This window comes from Megascapheus bottae, chromosome 30 (assembly GCF_031878675.1).
Source record: "Megascapheus bottae isolate mThoBot1 chromosome 30, mThoBot2.hap1, whole genome shotgun sequence".
NCBI classification, from domain to species: Eukaryota; Metazoa; Chordata; class Mammalia; order Rodentia; family Geomyidae; genus Megascapheus; species Megascapheus bottae.
Window position 1 is genome coordinate 13,521,782 of NC_143538.1, and position 18,014 is coordinate 13,539,795.

Sequence of the window (18,014 nt, forward strand, 5' to 3'; positions counted from 1 at the left end):
TTCCCTCCCTCAACCCCTTGTCCCTGGGGAAATCGAGGGTCCCGCTCCTCTGTGGCCCTGGCCTCAGAGGCCCAGCCTTCCCAATCTCTGGACTCTGCCCAGGGATTTCTGCTGAAGTGACAAGGCGAGGCCTGGCATAAGCAGGCTGGCCCCGGCCTGGCCCCGCAGACGCCTGCACACGGTGTCCCCAGCCACCTGTCACCTGTCTGTCACCAGACGTGTGAGTAGGACCACTGCCCCTGTGCTGGGGCAGCCCACAGGCTCCAAATCGTGTTGGGGGGGGGGGCGTGGATTAAGTGAGGATGTTTCCTCAGGCAGGGGAAGGAGAAGAGAAGGAAGAGAAGGAAACCTTCCTCACCCCTCCATTGTATTTGTTCCTTTGCTGGATGATTTGTTTTTGAGACCAAGTATTGTTACATATATATATATACACACATATACATATATTACACTGCCATATGTATATATATATATATGTATATATATGTATGTATAGCACAGGCTGGCCTTGAACTTGAGAGCCTCCTGCCTCAGCCTTGTGAGTGCTGGGACTGCAGTCTGGTCCCACCATACGTGGCTTAACCAGGAATCCCCCATTACCCATGTACCAATCACAGTCCTCGAGCAATGTCAGCTTCAGGGAACTGTGCTGGCTTTGGGGTGGGGCTGGGTCCACATACGGCTGGACCAGGGGCTGGACTGACATGTCCCCACCGTGTGCCTCCATCCGTCCCGCAGGAGAGGGTCTGGGATGACAAGCGCTGTCTGGCCTGATCCCCAGGGCAGGAAGGGGCTCCCCCCCATGTGCTGGGGAGTCAAGCCAGGGCCAGGCGCAGGGAGAGGCAGGCTGGGGTGGCATCACGGCCCCTGGCAGGGCACTGGCACCAGCTTCTAGACACCTGCCCCCCTGCCCGCCTCTTCTCTGACCCCACCCCTCCTCGGGCCCCGCCATCCCCTTTAGCTTTGGCCCCCCTCTGTCTTCCAGCTGGACGGCCTGGCCCATGGCAGACAGCGCACCCACCCCAAGGCAGGCCCTTGCCCTGGCCCCTGTGGCCAGCGGCCTGGACAACATGGGGGCTGAGTTCTTGGAAAGGATGGTCCGTCCCCGCCCTGTCTGTGTGTCAGCTCCCACCGCCCCACCTGGAAGAACCCCCATTAGTGCCAAGGGCCTACTAAGTGTGGCCCCCTCTCCTAGTCTGTGGGGCTGGCCAAAGCCCCCGAGGAGGGGAACACCGGGCCATGATCCCGCGGGCCTGGACCCTTCTCTCGGCCGGGGCCATCGGGGTCCACCAGCCGCAGGCCCGCCCGGCTGGGCAGAGAGGGCTCCAAGGAGGCCTCGGGGAGCTCGCAGCCTTGCGCTTACTCCCCTAGGTCAAGGACCCCCGACCCGGCCCCCCTAACCCTGACAGGGACCCCTTCACCCCCTGGGTGCCCTCAGGCTCCTCCACAATGGAGGGTGCGAGCTGGCCCAGCCCTGCCCACCGCCGTCTCCCCATCTCTGCCTCAGCAGAGGCCCAAGCATCCCCCAAGCCACCCGCTCCCCGGGGGGCCACCCAGGCCCCCACGCCGGTGCCACGTAGACTTCCTAGAGCTCAAGGAAGTAGCCATCCCTGCCTCCCCCCAGTGTCCCTGCGCCACGAGCAGCTGCCCAGGCCAAGCGCCCTGCCCGGCCCGGCTGCCCTGACGCCCCTGGCTTTAGGAGGAAGGCCGGCTCCCTGATGGCGACTGGAGGCCCTCGCAGGGCGGCGTGCAGGGAAGGGATGGCTGGAACGTGGGGCCTGAGCCCGCCTCCTGGTGGTAGGTGACCCCCACAGGGACAGGGCTGGCCTGGGGGAAGTGGAGGCCAGCCTTCCTGCCCCCACTGACACACAAGGCCTGCGTTTGGGGAGCTGGGGCGCCTTTCAGTCTGGCACCATTGTTCAGGGAATTTGCCAGCTGGTGCCCACCTGGGGAGCTGGGGGTCCCCAACCAATGGGAGCCCAGAAGCCCCCCGCGGACCCTGCAGGCCTTTCCCCAGGAGGAGCCTGCAGCCAGTTTGGAGAGCCAGAAGCTTCTTCCAGGAGCACGCCCAGCTGTTTCGATGGATCGGCACAGGCCTGCTCTGTACCGGTGAGAGCCCGTCCCACGCCAGACGCTGTCACAGCTCGACCTCACAGACCAGAGCCATCCACTGACCCTCGCCGTCACCCGGCGTTGGCTGGGCACTGAGGGCCTGCACACAGGGATGGGAGCCCAGGCAGGCAGGGAGGACTTCCAGGAGGAGGGGGCCTTCGGGGCTGGTGCGTAAAGCAGGGGTCAGGCAGGTAGAGGAGGGGGGCTTGGCCTTGAGGAGTGAGCCCACACCTGAGCAAGGACCAAGGCTGATCCAGCAGGAGGTGACCTTTGGCAGGCTCCGGAAGCCTGGCGTGGCTGGAGGGTAAAGTTCTGACAGGGCAGGGCAGGGGGCTTGGGTGTCCATAGACAGAGAAGGCTGTGAGCAGGGGGCTTGGGGCTTGCGTGCAGGCTGTGAGGCCCTGCAGGAGGCTGGAGGAGCCGAGTGGGGTGGTTGCATGTGGGCCCTTCCTGCCGCCCCACGCCTCTCCAGCCTGGCCCTGCACACGGGACCTGGCGTGGCTCCCACCGCAGCAGATGTCCCACGAGAACTGGGCCGTCTCCTCCTCGCCAGCCTCTGTGCTCACCACTGCCAGTGACCCAAAGGTGACTTCACCCCTCTCTGTGCGCTCCTGCCACCAGTGATGCCCCGAGACCAGGCGTATTTTTCTGGTGCTGGGAAATGAAGCCAGGGTCTCATACAGGCTGGGCAAGCACTGCCTGCCAAGCCGCCTCCCTGAGGGCAGAGGAGGAAAGCGAGACGGGGTCAGGATGGTTCCTGCCTCGCCTCTGCTCTGACGATCCAGGGCCCAGGGGGCCGCCGGGGACCGAGTGGGAGGCACACGGCCTCAGGGTCGTGTCCTGTGTCGCCCCAGCGTACGCAGCCTTCCTGCTGGTGGCCTGCCTTCTGGATGTGCACAGGGCCCTGGCGCTACTCGTCCTCACCTGCGTCACCCTGGTCTTCCTGGCCTACAGCCTGCTGAAGAGGCTTCTGGGGCCGAGGCTGGGCCGGGGCCTGAGGCTCCCCGGAGGCTCCCGTCTGAACCGCTGGCTTAAGAGGTAAGTGGGCTCACAGCTCACGGGCTGAGGTGGGGACCAGCCCCAGCCCCCGGGGACCCCAGTGTCCCCACACCCGCCCTGTGTGCTCTGCTGCCCCAGGCAAGGGTTGCTGGGTGGCTTCGGTGGCTGCAGCCCCCAGGGCAGGAGGGACCCTTTGCCTTCCACACTGGATGCCACACCGGGAGAGAATCTGCATTTGGTAGTAAGGTTGAGCTCGGGGAGCTCTGCCTGCTAGCTGGGTGCTCTACCACTTGTGCTATACCTTCAGGCCTTTTTTGCTTTCATCGTTTTCTTGAGTTTTATGTCTGGGCCAACTCAGCCCACAGTCTTCCTGTGCCTCCTGAGCATCTGAGATTAGAGGTGTTACCACCATGCCTGGAATTCATGATGAGCAAACTACCCCACCCGGCTCAGACAACTCCCGGATTCATGTCCTTCTCACGGGAAAAAAAAAACCACTTATTCCAGCCCAGTAGTCTGCTTGGTGCAATGTTAACTGCAAGGACTGAACTGTCCACACCAGCAGGCGCCTGGTATGGCCAGCACATACTTGTGCAGAAACTGCACCTACCCAGGACCTGGATAAAGAGGGAATAGGGCAGTCCCCGCTCCACGATCCCCGGGGCACCTTGTGAGCACAAGGAGGGTCTCTGCCACCCTTTCTCTGGGGCCCGTACACATATGGACGCGCACATGTACATCTGCATGTGGAAATGTCTGTGTGGGTATATGGATATACGTGTGCACGTGCATGTGTACATGGGAATGTGTGTGCATGTGGTGGCTTCCTGCCTCTCTCTGCAGGGGTCTGGCCCTGGCTGCGGCCCTGGGCCTGGTCCTGTGGCTGTCTCTGGACACGTCCCAGCGGCCCGAGCAGTTGGTCTCCTTTGCAGGGGTCTGCGTGCTCATCATCTTCCTCTTTGCCTGCTCCAAGCACCACTGCGCTGTGAGTGCTTAGCTGGATGCGTAGCTTCCTCTGGTGTGTCTGGGCTGGGGCCATGCAGGGCAGGGACTGCAAGCCTGGAGAGGTCTGGGGGGAGCCTGGACCTCCCCCCCTCCCTGCATGAACAGTCACCCGTCTTTCCCCAGAGGGCAGGGCACAGGCTGGAGGGCCCGGGTGTCAGAGGCAGTGCGGCGGTCATTTATCCTCGAGCCACACCAAGTCTATGGGCTCAGGACCACCACCCATGGCAGAACCCACTTGTGCCAGAGATGCCTTAAGGCACAGCACCTTAGGGACCCAGGTCCACCGTTATTGGGTGTCCTGCAGTCCTGTCCATGAGGGACAGCATGAAGCCCAGCCAGGCTATGACACCGCCGGAGGCCACAGCTCGGGGTGAAATGGCATGGCACGCCCAAGTCCGGGTGGGTTTTCTGTGGTTCCTTGGTGGGGCTGTGGCACTGCCCCGCTACTGCTCTCTGAGTGTGGACACCTACGAGCTCAGCTGCCCTGTCCCTAGCCCCACTTGTTCTCTGAGGATCCCCGAGGGCTGAGCTCACCAGGCCCCTTCGTGGGTGCAGGTGTCCTGGCGGGCCGTGTGCTGGGGCCTTGGGCTGCAGTTTTTGCTTGGACTCTTCGTCATCAGAACGGAACCCGGGTTTGTGGCCTTCCAGTGGCTGGGGGAGCAGATCCAGGTGTGTACTGGCCGTCGGGGGCTGTCGGGGGCCGTTGGGGGCAGGGAATGGGAGGCATTCAGTCAGCAGCCAGGCACCTGTCATTCTTGCTGCTCGGGAGGCTGAGATCTATGATCATGGCTGAAAGCCAGCCTAGCTAGAAAAGGCTCTGGAAAAGACTCATCTCCATTTGGGCAGCAAAAAGCCAGCCCCCCTCCTTCACTGCAGCCTGCATGTCTGGCAGTTTCCCTCCCTCCCTCCCTAACGGGGCCTGCTCCCTTCTGTCAGGTCTTCCTGAGCTACACTGAGGCAGGCTCCAGCTTTGTGTTTGGGGAGGCACTGGTCAAGGATGTCTTTGCTTTTCAGGTTGGTGAGCTCTTGGTTTGAGCCCAGAGGAGGGACAGGGAGGGCCTGCCCAGCTCCTTTAACCTCCCGATGGCCCTGACTGGGCCATTGTAGGCTGCACGGAGACAAAGACACAGGGATAGGGAGTCTGGTGCTCGGGCTGGGCGGAGGGGTGGGCAGCAGGCCAGTGGGCCATAAGGAGAGGGCACAGATTCCCCGGGGCGGCATGTGGGGCCATCTAAGAGCAGCCCGGTCCTTGCCCACACCCTGTCACCTGCCCCTGCCCGGCCTGTCGGGTCTTCAGCTCTCTGTCAGCTCTTTTTTTTTCTTTTTGCCAGTCCCGGGCCTTGAACTCTGGGCCTGAGCGCTGTCTTTGCGCTTTCTCAAGGCTAGAGCTCTACCACTTGAGGCTCACTTCTGGCTTTTTCTATGCGTGTGGCACCGAGGAATGGAACCCGGTCTGCGTGCATGCTAGGCAAGCGCTCTCCCACTAGAGCACACTCCCGGCCCCTCTCTGTCAGGTCCTGCCCATCATCGTCTTCTTCAGCTGCGTCATGTCGGTTCTCTACTACATGGGCCTCATGCAGTGGGTTATCCTCAAGGTGAGTGTTTCCACGCCATGGCTGCAGGCACCCCCGACTCCCAGGCCCACGTCCTCCCAGAATCCTCTGCTTCCAAGGCCCACAACGTCCTGGGATCCTTGACCTTGAGGACCACACCTTCCCACAATTCCTTGCCTCCAGGATCCATACTCCCCCAGAGTCCTTTGCCCCTGAAGTCCACGCCCCCCTCCAAGCCCCACTCTTACTAACTTAGTCTCCTGCGGCCTGGCACTGTGATCTCCCAGATCTCTGCCATCCAAGTAGCTGTGATTCCAAGCTTGAGCCAGTAAGCCTGGCCCCTGGCTATTAAAGCTCAACATGGGGGCCGGGAGTTTGGCCTAGTGGTAGAGTGCTTGCCTAGCATGCATGAAGACCTGGGTTCGATTCCTCAGTACCCCACATACATAGCAAAAAGCCGGAAGTGGTGCTGAGGCTCAAGTGGTAGAGCTCTAGCCTTGAGAAAGTCCAAGGACAGTGCTCAGGCCCTGAGCCCAAGCCGAGGACTGGCAAAACATGAGCTTTAGACAAGACATTCAATAGTATCTGGTCCCTGCTGGGCTGGGAGTTGGGAGGTCCTTGCACCCCTGACACACACACACTCTCTCTCTCTCTCTCTCTCTCTCTCTCTCTCTCTCTCTCTCTCTCTCTCTCTCTCCCTCTCTAGATTGCGTGGCTGATGCAGCTCACCATGGGTACCACAGCCACAGAGACCCTGAGTGTGGCAGGAAACATCTTTGTGAGCCAGGTGGGTACATGAAGGAGCCCCCTCTCCCCACCAGAGCTCAGAACGGCCCAGAGAAGAGCCATCAACCCCTCCCAGGGACCCCTGATGCTGATGCTGCTCCAGGGGAGGGGGGCCTGCCCACTAGGCCCCGCCCCAGAGGGCCCCACTCCCTGCCACTCCAGCCGATCAGCTGAGAGACTCACAGACCCTCCCAGGGTAAACTGAGGCTGGGTGTGGGCCAAGGACAAGCTCTCTTCTTCCTGTTGGGTGTTTCCATGTCCTCCCTCCCCCTTTCTGAAACTGTATTTTCCAGTGTAATTGTGGCTTCGAGGGTTCTGGGATGCCCAGCTGTTTATTGGTTGAGATGGTTTCTCCAGCACTTTTTGCCCAAGCTGGTCTCATACAGAGACTCTCCTGGTCTCCATGGCCCTGGCATCTAGGCCTGAGCCACTGCCCTTGCGCTTGGCTCTTTTCATGCTGTGGCACTCCTGCTCCGATTTCACAGCGTTTGTTTCTCTGATTTTAGCCAATTACTATAGATGTAAGCTCAGATAAGTTGTCCCAGTATCCCCTAGGGTTCCACAGGGAAGCCTCGGACACCCTCGGTGCAATCACACTCACCCCTCACTCTGGAGTGGGGAGGAGGGCGGGAGCCTGGCCCCGGGGTGGGGGGGCAGTGGATAGAGAGGCTCTGGGACCACAGCGCTGGCTCCAGGTCTGGGCCACGTGGCCCCTTCCAGGGCAGAACATGGCGGGAACCCACAGCCTGGCCTGTCTGCCATCTTTCCCATCCACAGACGGAGGCTCCTCTGTTGATCCGGCCCTACTTGGCAGACATGACGCTCTCAGAGATACACGCTGTAATGGTGGGAGGCTACGCCACCATCGCCGGCAGCCTGCTGGGTGCCTATATCTCCTTTGGGGTAGGAAGAACCCTCCCTCTGCCCCACCCCCCCGCCGAGCTTTCCCCTTCCTTCCCTTTTTAATTTTTATTTATGTATTTACTATTACACACATATTTGGGTGTTGTGGAAGCTTTAATTATTATTAATTATTATTATTTTAATCTCTCTTCCCCATCAGCTTCTGGGGAGCTGGGAGGGGGCGTGGGAAATACTCAGCTCGCTTCTGCCCCCGCCTGGCTGTGGGCTGCCACTGCTCTGACCGGAGTATTTCTACACCCTCTCCCCTGCTCTCTCCTTCAGCTTCCCCTCCTCCCCAGGGCTCTTGACCTCTGAATGCTCTTGGCCTCTCAGCTCCCAGATCCTTTCCCCGCGTCCCATTGCTGGTACTGGGGTAGCTAGAGGCCAGTGAGTACCACGGGTCAACAGAGGAACGCCTCACGCTGCCCCTTGTGGGGCCCTGCTGAGTGACAGCGCAGAAAAAATGGCATTTTATTAATAGGTTGATATTGATAAACGAAGCTGGGCACGGTAGCTCACTCCATAATCGGAGGTACTTGGTCAGATTAGGATTTGAAGCCAGCCTAGGCAAAAGAAAGTTAGTGAGGCCTCCATCTCGACCGAAAGAGCTGGCCGTGGTATTGTGAACCTGTCATCCAGCTATGGTAGGATGGATATAGGAAAAACAGTGAGACACTTTCTCAAAAATAACCAGAGCACCAGAGGCATGGCTCAAGTGGTAAAGCACCTACGTCACCAGTTTGAATTCAGCCCCAAGTCCCAATACCAGGATGGCCAAAAATTAAAATTAAAATCTAATTTCACTCATTTCTTTTTACTTTTAAACAAGCTGCTGCCTGGGGTGGCGGAGGGCGGGGTGGAGGGCCCGGGCTGTGGAAGTGTGCGTTTCCCACCCTAGCCAGGCATCCCAGAGGGGTCTGTGTGCAGGTTCTCGTTCTTGCCTAGGACTGGGGCGCTAAGGCTGATCTGGTCCCTCTCTGAGGGTCCCCAACTCGGGCTCCAGAGCTATCAGCTACTGGGAATCAGGGATCGGAGAGAGGCGGCTTTAGAAGGAAGGGGGAATCTTGAATTTGGAGCCCAGAGCCATGATGGGTTTTCCTTCCTTCTGCTTTGAGCAAGTCCTACTTAGTCCTGAGGGACTTATCTGTGAAGTGGGTTCAGCACTACCACCTCGCTCGCAGACGTACCGGGCAGGTACGCGCCCCTGTGCAGACGGCCTGTGGCCCTCCTTATGAAGACGTGGGGTCAACTGTGACATGCCCGTGTGCCCGCTGCCCTGGCCAGGCCCAGCCCTGCCGTCCATCTCCTCGCGCTGCCCCCACCCCGTTCTTTCTCTCTGGCTCTTTCCAGTCCCCACCATGGATGTTCTCTCTCCCTCTGGCAGATCGACGCTGCATCTCTCATTGCCGCCTCCGTGATGGCGGCCCCGGGCGCCCTGGCTCTCTCCAAGCTGGTCTACCCGGAGGTGGAGGAGTCCAAGTTCAGGAGCGGGGAAGGTGTGGAGCTGAGCTCCAGGTGAGGGTGCAGAGAAGGGCGGCGGGGTGGGGGCATAGGGTGCAGGTGGACAGGCTACGGGCTCCCCTCCCTGTCCAGCCCAGGCCCCTCCATGGCTGCGTCTCCCCTGTGCAGACATCACACTCCTGCCATCTTCATTTCCAGCCCCTGACCAAGGAAACGAGGCTGCCACAGCCGGGGTGAGGCCTGGCTCCTGGCTCTGCTGCCCGGGGGCACCCAGCTTCCTGTCCCTCCTCCCCGCCTCCTTCACAGCCACCTGGTCACCCTCTGTGGGCCCCTGCATACAGACAAGGCAGGGGCAGGGGGGGGTGCACAGCCCCCACCCTAGACTCCAGAGTAGACCAGGAGCCTCTCTCATTTTACATTCTGTTATTGGTGGTCATGGGGCTTGAACCCAGGGCCTGGGCCCTGTCCCTGAGCTCTTTTGCTCAAGGCCAGCACCCTATCCCTCTGAGCCATTTCCAGCTTTCTGGTGGTGAACTGGAGATATGAGTCTCACGGGACTCAAAAAAAGATGGCAGTGGCTGTGGCTTAATCGGTAAAGCACGAGCCTTAAACACAAACAGGCTCAGGGACAGCACTCTAGACCTGAGTTCAAGCCCCAGGACTGGAAAAAAAAAAATGCCTCCCAGACTTTCCTGCCTGAGCTGTGATCCTCTTAATATATCCAAAATATTCTTATTTCATCATGTCGTCAACATAAATAATACATGTGCACGCTCTTTACTCTCCCCCCCACACTCCACCCCACCTGAATTCCTCAAAACCTGGAGTTCTCCGTGACTCAGAACACAGCTCACTCCCCGCCAGCCAGCTTTCCCGGGTGGTCAGAGCCTTGTGTGTTGGTGGCTCTGGCCCTGCCTAGTGCATTCTAGAACCTTGGTCTTACCCTGGTCTGCACTCACTCCTTTCTCTATGTCTTCAGGGGATCTGAGGCCCCTCTGGTTCCCAGGCCCCTGCTCAGAGTCTTTCTGTCCCCCCTCGGCACAGAGGCGCTCAGAACCTGGTGGAGGCGGCCAGCAGCGGGGCCGCCATCTCGGTCAAGGTTGTGGCCAATATCGCGGCCAACCTCATCGCCTTCCTGGCTGTCCTGGCCTTCGTCAACGCTGCCCTGTCCTGGCTGGGTGGCATGGTGGACATTCAGGGGCTCAGCTTCCAGGTGGGCTCGGTGGTGGGGATGGGGGGTGAGGCGGGCTGGGGGACCCCGGCAGAGCCCAGCTTGGCCCTGTCCCACCCTCCCGTGGCTGTGTTGCAGCTCCTCTGCTCCTACGTCCTGCGGCCCGTGGCCTTCTTGATGGGCGTGGCCTGGGAGGACTGCCCCTTGGTGGCCGAGTTGCTGGGCATCAAGCTGTTTTTGAATGAGTTTGTGGCCTACCAGAAGCTCTCGGAGTACAAGCAGCGCCGCCTGGCGGGGGTCGAGGAGTGGGTCGGTGGCACGAAGCAGTGGATCTCTGTGAGTGCCCCATCCGGCCCCGGGGAAGGGGTGGCACTGCCTTCCCTGAGAGCCCCCGGCACTGGCTGACCCGCCTCCCCTGTGCGAGGGGCCCTGGGGTCCTGGGGCCGGGCTGCTGAGGCTTGAAGCCAGGAAACCAAATGTGGGGTGTTAAGATGGAAGCATTGAAGGACTGAGCTCACTTGGGGTGGGGGTCCAGGCTGGGGGAGGGTGGCCCGATGTGGACAGAGCGGGGCCTGACTATGTGGCTGCCCTTGCCCCTCATCGCGGCTGCCCTCCCCGTCGGCTGTGTCTTTAGGTCAGAGCAGAAATCCTCATCACCTTCGCCCTCTGTGGATTCGCCAACTTCAGCTCCATCGGGATCATGCTGGGAGGCCTGAGTGTGTGGGGGGCCCCACACCTGGAGCCTGTTACCTCGTTTGTCTAACGCAGGGCCTGTTGGCCTGGGCGTCCTCCCCACCCTGGCCTCCGGTGTGGGGAGGGGGGCGGCTCAGCTCTCCCTGCCCTCAGCTCAAGCTCAGAGTGACCCATGACCGGACAGATTCTGGTCTGGAGGGGTGGAGGGGGGCAGAGGGGCGGAGCCTGGTGTGCGCAGGTGGATGGGGAGGTGCCCAGGGCTGCGGGCGGTGAAGGGTCGCTCGTGGCTGGTGGAGGAGCCTCCTGTGCGCAGCGAGGCCCCGCTCCCGGACCCTGAGCGCCCACTTTCCTCGCAGGCTCCCTCGCCCCGCAGCGGAGGAGCGACTTCTCCCAGATTGTGCTGCGGGCGCTGCTCACAGGGGCCTGCGTGTCCCTCGTGAATGCCTGCGTGGCAGGTGAGTGGCAGGTGCAGGCAGGCCGGGCTCTGGGGGCTGGGGCTCTGCTCACTGGCTGCTTTCTCTGCACAGGGGTCCTGTACGTGCCCAGGGGGCCGGAGGTGGACTGTGCCACCCTCCTCAATGGCACCCTCAGCAGCAGTAGTTTTGATGTGTATCAGTGCTGCCGAGAGGCCTTCCACAGGTAGGGGCCGGGCTGGGGGCCGGGGCGGGCGCTTGGTACTAGGGTACAGAAGGCCCAGGCACCGGGGTGCAAGATGGGATCATAGCCCCAGCAGCAGCTGTGGCCCTGGCCAGGGGGGCAGACATGAAGGTGTGAAGACCCAACTCAGGGTCCAGGGTCATGGCGTGGCTACCCCGTCTCTACCTCTTGGACCTGGAGCCTCCACTGCCAACTCGTCCTTCTCCATAGCAGCCTGGAGCTGGGCCCGCAGGCTCTGAGCAACTGCTGCCGCTTCTACAACCACACGGCCTGTGCCTAGCGGGGAGGTGGCCCAGGAGTCATCTGTCCTCACCTCGGGCCAGGAGCACTGCTCACACCTGCCCTCACCCTCCCACCCCTCCCCCCTGCCCTCCCTCCTCTGTCTCCTTTCTTTCCCCACCTCTAGCAGCTCTCTGGTCATCTCCACTCCTCTGTGCTGTGACACCCCAAGAGTCCTCTCTCGGTTCCTCCCTGCCCCCCCATGCTGATTCCTGGACACCCTTTCTCTGTGCCCAGAGATTCCCTCGGAGTCCTCCCAAGCAGGGTTTGGGGAGCCTCACCCCCGCCTTGAGGTACTCAGAGGCCCGCAGTCCACTCAGGTCCAAAAACCTGGGCTAAATAAAGTTAGGGCTGGGGCTGTACTCTTGGTTTTACTGTGGATTTATCTGCATTTGACACGGAGCGATGTGGTGTGGTTTCCTATTTTATTTTAGAATAAGAACTCTTTTTGATACTGGGGATTGAACTGTCGACTCAGACCTGGCAAGCCCTGGCCTGGGCAGGCCTGACCCCCCATCCCAGCCCACCCCAGCCACGGCTTTTCTGGGAGAATTCTGGTGCCTGTTACCAGGCTTTCGGGTTGGAGTCATGGGACTTGGCTCCTAGGGTGATTCAGTGGTTGGACAAGACTGGAAGCCTGACCTAGCCAGCCAAGTTAAGGCTGCTGCCAGCGGCCTTTCTTGTTCTCTGAACAAATATGCATGCCAAAACCAGGGGAGAGAGCACTGGAACTGAGTCACTGCAGCAGAGCCTTCTGGGGGCCCAGCTCCTTCCTCCTTCCTCCCCTTCCTGCAGCCTAGTTGAGTGTGTGAGTATGTGTGTGTGTGTGTGTGCGCGTGTGCATGTGTGCACACACCCCTGTGATCTTCCCGCCCAGATCCCCAGCCCCAGAGGCTGGGCTCTGGGGGTTCAGGCTTCCAGGTAAGAGGTACTCAGAGAAGAGTACTCACAAGAAGGGACAAGGCCCAGCCTGTTGCTTGACTTGGGGGCCATGGTATCTGTCATTCCCACCCGTGAGAGTCCCAGGATTTAGGACAGGTGACTCAGGCAGCAGAGTGAAGCCCATGGATGGGGCTCGAGGTCAGGGAGAAAGAGGGGGTTACTTTAGGTTACGAGCATTAAAAAAGAATGATTCATGATCATTGTGGCTGACATAAAAACCCCCATTGTAGTGTCTCTACATGGCCAGCAGAACTGCAGTTTGCCTCCCGTTTATTTTGCGATGGGGTACTTCGCAGTTATCCTGTGGGGGGGTTTCATTGTCCCCATCTTGTCATGTCCAGCGTCCATATTCAGGGGATCGCTTGCACCACATGGACTGTTGGGGCTCTGCTGTCACATGACATGGTTGGCAGCTTCTGCCCTTAGCTGTGGGACCCAGAAGAGGCCAATTAACCTGCGTCCCAGTGATGCCAACCTCATGGAGCGCTGGGGAGATTTGAATGGGGTTGTGTCTGCATGATGTGACTCCAGGCCCAGCAGGGCTCCTGGCTGAATAGCAGGAGAAGGGGAGGAGGGAAGAGAACAGGAAGTCAGCCTGGCACTGGAAGCTGCCATGGTGGACCAAGACCATGAGTCTGTCTCCCAAAGACAGTCTGTGCAGGGGGCTGGGAGGGCTCTGTGCCTGGGTGTAAGCTTGGCAAGAAAGGGCCGGATTGATGGTCACATCTGTAATACCAGCTCTCCCAGAAGCAGTACTAGGAGTGTGGTCTGAGATTTGAGAGCAATGAAAGCAAAACAGGGCTGGGGGCAAGTTTGGATAAGTTCATTTCTTCTCCTCGTTTTTAGCAGTCCCGGGCCAGGAGGCGCAGGCTTTCTCTGCCCATTTAATCCCCAGGCGGAGGAAAGGGCAGGCCAGGGACTCGGATGTCGGGTGGGGCTCTCCTGGGCCAGGTTCAAGTTCAACGCTGGAGGCCAGGAGGAGGCCCTGGTGGCCCAGTCTTTGTTGACCCTGGGAGGACAGCCCGCGATCTGGCTGTGTGAAGCTCCGGTGTGGGAGCTGCGCGATTTAGCAGCTCAGGACCCTACAGGATGGCTGAGGGGGGAGGTGAGGCTCCTCCGCTTCCCAGCCCCGCTGGATCAGGATCTGCTGGGGGGTCGGGTCCTCCGCTAGGCCTGGTACTCCCGGGAGCCCCCTTCCTCCTTGCGGTCACTGCGGCAGGGGTGGGAAGAATGCCTGACGGCCGGCCGCTCCGCAGCGTCCTGGCTGGGGCTCCCCGGAGCCCACGACGGGCCCCGCTTTTCCGTCCACTTCCCCCGGCCTCAGATGCTAAGCTTGGGCGCCGGACTCGCAGAGCAGGAAATCTGGGAAGCGAGGGGACCGGCCGCTAGGCGGGCGGAGCGCGGGAGCGCGGCGACCAGGCTGAGGGCTGGGGTCTCGGAGGGGAGGACGGCGACCACCCGCCACCCTGGCCGAGGAGCCCCGCCCCGCCCCGCCCCGCCGTCCCAACCCCTCCGCCCCACCCCGCCGTCACGCCCCGCCCCGCCAATCAGTCCCCGCCCCCAGCCACGCCCCGCCGTCCTAACCCCTCCGTCACTCCCCGCCCCTCCCAGGCCCCGCCCCGCCGTCCCAACCCCCTCCGTCACGCCCCGCCCATCACTCCCCGCCCCTCCAACGCCCCGCCCCGCCCCTCCCATGCCCCACCGCCACGCCCAGCCCCGCCGTCCCCGCCCCTCCGCCCCGCCCCACCCCTCCCATGCCCCGCCCCGCCGCCACGCCCCGTCCCGCCCCCGGGCCGCGCGCACGCGCAGTCGCGCCGCCGGGCGGGGTCGTCGCGGGGAGGGGTGAAATCCGGTCGCCTACAACGCCCGGCGCGGATCGCGGAGTCGGAACGCGAGCCGCGGCGCCCGCCACAGCCGCGAGCGCAGCCGCCTCAGCGCTTCTCGACGGCGCGGCCGGGGCCGGGCGGGAGCCGGGGCGCCCCGGAGGCGTCCGCCACGCAGTGCCCGGCCGCGGGCGGCCTCCCCGCAGGGCCCCGGGAGCGCGGGTCTCCTCACCTCGGCGGCAGCCGGCGCCGGGCGGCGGCGCGAGGGCGGCGCGGGGCCGGACATGCTCGGAGGGGCGTCCGCCGCGCGCCGCCCGCCCCGGCGCCCTGGCCCCACGCCCGCCGCGCCCGCGCCGCCGCCATAAAAGCCGCGGCCGCTTCCTGCCGCGAGGCCCGCGCCCGCCGCCCGCCCCGGCGGCGAGGACTCGGTGCCCGCGGCCGTCCCGAGGCGCCGGGCGGGCCGTTTGCTGAGCGGACCGCGCCCGCCGCCCGCCGGCCGCCCCGGCATGGGCTGCGCCCCGAGCATCCACGCTGCCGACTCCCAGGAGCCGGGCGGGGAGGACGCGCCGGGCCCCGCCGCGCCGCCGTCCTCGCCCGCCGCCCACGGACACAAGACGGCCGCCCTGGTCCTGCCCGGCAGCGCCGGCCTCGCGGAGTCCGAGCCGCGCGGCGGCGCCAAGGTGAGACGCGGAGCGGGCGGGGCGGCGGGCGGGCGGCGGCGCCGAGGTGAGGCGCGGAGCGGGCGGCGGGCGGGCGGCGGCGCCGAGGTGAGGCGCGGAGCGGAGCGGGGCGGCGGGCGGGCGGCGGGCGGGTGGGCGGCGGCGCCGAGGTGAGGCGCGGAGCGGGCGGCGGGCGGGCGGCGGCGCCGAGGTGAGGCGCGGAGCGGGCGGCGGCGCCGAGGTGAGGCGCGGAGCGGGCGGCGGCGCCGAGGTGAGGCGCGGAGCGGAGCGGGGCGGCGGGCGGGCGGCGGGCGGGTGGGCGGCGGCGCCGAGGTGAGGCGCGGAGCGGGCGGCGGCGCCGAGGTGAGGCGCGGAGCGGGCGGCGGCGCCGAGGTGAGGCGCGGAGCGGAGCGGGCGCCGGGCGGGCGGCTCCTCTCCAGCCTCGGACGGCGCCCACCGACGCCAGCGCTCCCGGCCCCGGAGGACTCGGGCAGCGCCTGGACGCCGCTCCAGCCCCGCGGCCTCCGCCTGCCTCCGTTTCCCCGGCGGGAGCGGGGCGGGCTGAGGCGGGGAGTCGCCGGCCTCGGCTGCGGCCGCGGGCGGATGGCGCGGAGCCCTGGCGTGGACCGCGCTCCCCTGGGGTCCGGGCCCCCGTCGTCGCCGCCGCCCGGTGCCGGGTCTCGGCCGGAGGACAAGGGCGGGCCCGGGCCCCGCTGTGTCTGGCTGTCGGGCGGGGGCGGCACGCGGGGAGCCCGCCTCGGGGCCGCCGCGGAGGGGACTCCCAGCCCGTGACAGGCGTTTCCTTGAGGAAGCCGGCGAGGCTGACGGCGGCGGAACGGCAGCGGCTTCCCCTTCGCTTGGGCCTGGCGCTGGCCGTCGGGGAGCCACAGTTCCCCTTAGGTTTGTTGCTTGCTTGGTGGCTGACTGAAGGCGGGTCTCAGGGATGTTCCTGCCTGGGTTGGCTTTAACCCGGGTACTCAGACCTCAGCCTCCGGTGTAGCTTGGGTCATAGCTGTGAGCCGCGGTTGCCCAGCTTAGCTTTACGTGTTTGGACTCAGGTTTAATATTGCCAGTTAACTTCAAGGTAGTCGGCCTTTTAGTAAGAAACCTAGGGTTTCACAGGCCTTTTATGGTCGCCAGATATCCCAAGACTCACAACAAACATCTTGTGAATATTCTGGGGTGCAGCACTGCACCCCTATGGCACCCACAGCGCCAGTTAGTTCCTCAGTTGTGTTGGGGTCCAGAAATACATTCACCCTACTGTCTATGCTTTGGATTCAGTCCAATGACATGCATAGTCAGTGCTGAATAAATGTTGGGTTTATTTTTTATTGTTAACTTCTCCAGTTTGATTCCATGAAACTTTCCAGACAGGCATTAAGATAATACTTAGTATTTCCAGAGGAGAGATCAAATGATAAACTCAGAATGGTCCAGAGGTGGATTTTCAGATTAAACTCTTTTAAGTTCTGCCTTATAATGTATCACACATGTATTCTGTGGAGCAGACAGACTGTTAGGAAAGGGTCCAGTCAGTTTGGGAAAAACTGGCTCTCCCTAAGTTCAGTCCATGTTTAGTAGGCAGGTCATTCCAGACAACTTAATTTCTTAAAATACCTGCCCTGAGTCTCCAAAAGATTTTTAGTGTGTGCTGCAGTATTTCCCAAACTTGTTTGATTTATCTTGGGCAAATCCCATGCCAAACCTGATGCCTTGTGGGAGATGCCAGTGTCCAAAGTGCAAGAAGTAGATCTAACTCTACACGTGTGATTTGCTCTTTACTCATTCCACAGGTACTTAGAGTCTTGTGGTACGTGAGGTTGAGTCGAGTCATGGACATATTTAAATATTACTAACTATACTGAGTAGTTGCCGATAATGAGTGCTGTGTTTAGTTTGAACACTTACAGTTTTGTTTTTAATCAGGGTGAGCTTTCACCATAACATTTCAGTGTTTTCTTGTCAGCCTTTGGATTTACTGTTTCCCTTTTCCTTAGCTAGGACTGGAGTTGCCCTTGAAACATTTTCCTGTGGTGTTTTGTAGATGGCTTGTTAGAGGACCCTGTGTTCTCTGGGTGCACTGACCGCCCCCTCCCTCTTTCCGCCACCAGTCAGCCTGTTAGGTGGCAGTCATGTGTGTCATCGGTGTGTCTTGCTGGGTCCCCATACAGGACTGGTTCCTGGAACACAGTAAGCCTTCCCATGCACATTTGTTGACTTAGAGGAGTGCGAGATCCAGGCTGGGAAAGAGACAGTCCAGAGTTCATCTAAAAGTTTTAACAAGGTGGGGCTGCAGAGTCTGGATTTGGTTTGGGGTCCGTCTTGGCGTACCTTGGCTGTAGACCACAGCCAGGGTCCCCAGTCTGGGATCCCCAGCCTGGGATTCTCCTGCTCCCCCACCCCTTCCTGCATCTTGTTCTCTTCACCTGCTCCTGTCTTCCCAGTCTCCTTTCTTACTGTTCCTGCATCTCCCTCCCTCCATAAAACTGGCTGAAATAGCATTTTAGTTATCATCATTTAATAGTTTCTAGCTACAGAATAGTTACTTGATCTTAATTTATAAATTGAGTAACCTCATCTTTTGTTTGTCTAAATGGAAGCAGTTTTCTCCCTGTCACCACTTTCTGTTCTTACTGTAGTGGCTATCATTTATTGGGAGGCCTCTCACGTAAGATGTGTAGAATCTTTCTGGCCCATTTTATTGTAAAGTCATTTTGTGTGTTCTCCTTGAATTTCTGTTAGAGTATCTGTATGCATGCTTACTGTCATCCCACAGTCATGGCGCTGTGCCTGAGCTCTTCAGCTTGAGGCTACACTCTGCCACTTTGGGCCTCAGTGCTTTCTTTTCTTTCTTTCTTTTTTTTTTCTAATGGTTAATTGGAGATAAGAGTCTGGGAGACTTTCCTGTCCTGGCTGGCTTTGAACCATGATCCTTAGATCTCAGCCTCCTGAGTAACTAGGATTACAG

General features: G+C 61.2%; 2 protein-coding genes across 3 annotated transcripts in view; both read left to right on the top strand.

Moving 5' to 3' along the window:
* Nucleotides 1-11,981, top strand: Slc28a1 (solute carrier family 28 member 1). The gene is made up of 18 exons (XM_090321726.1): nucleotides 1-220; nucleotides 986-1,097; nucleotides 1,700-1,797; nucleotides 2,018-2,109; nucleotides 2,967-3,150; nucleotides 3,955-4,096; nucleotides 4,672-4,785; nucleotides 5,053-5,130; nucleotides 5,631-5,711; nucleotides 6,376-6,456; nucleotides 7,233-7,358; nucleotides 8,743-8,873; nucleotides 9,864-10,032; nucleotides 10,129-10,326; nucleotides 10,625-10,706; nucleotides 11,040-11,138; nucleotides 11,211-11,322; nucleotides 11,551-11,981. Exons 2-18 carry the CDS (start codon nucleotides 1,002-1,004, stop codon nucleotides 11,618-11,620), a joined length of 1,953 nt encoding a protein of 650 aa, XP_090177852.1. The 5' UTR covers nucleotides 1-220; nucleotides 986-1,001; the 3' UTR covers nucleotides 11,621-11,981.
* A 2,830-nt stretch (nucleotides 11,982-14,811) lies between these two features.
* Nucleotides 14,812-18,014, top strand: part of Pde8a (phosphodiesterase 8A) — a 32,495-nt gene continuing 29,292 nt past the window's right edge. Inside the window, exon 1 of one of the 2 annotated variants that reach the window (XM_090321404.1) lies at nucleotides 14,812-15,064. In XM_090321404.1, coding sequence (XP_090177530.1) covers nucleotides 14,891-15,064 — 174 coding nt within the window. In that variant the 5' untranslated portion in view covers nucleotides 14,812-14,890. The remainder of the gene's footprint in view (nucleotides 15,065-18,014) is intronic. The other variant, XM_090321403.1, reaches the window with a different exon arrangement.

Bases quoted from the DNA above. Each gene is read 5' to 3' on its own strand.
- Slc28a1 (XM_090321726.1), top strand. From the start codon at position 1,002: ATGGCAGACAGCGCACCCACCCCAAGGCAGGCCCTTGCCCTGGCCCCT. The intron at 5,131-5,630 runs GTTGGTGAGCTC...CCTCTCTGTCAG, and splicing joins AGGATGTCTTTGCTTTTCAG to GTCCTGCCCATCATCGTCTT. The intron at 10,707-11,039 runs GTGTGTGGGGGG...CTTTCCTCGCAG, and splicing joins GATCATGCTGGGAGGCCTGA to GCTCCCTCGCCCCGCAGCGG.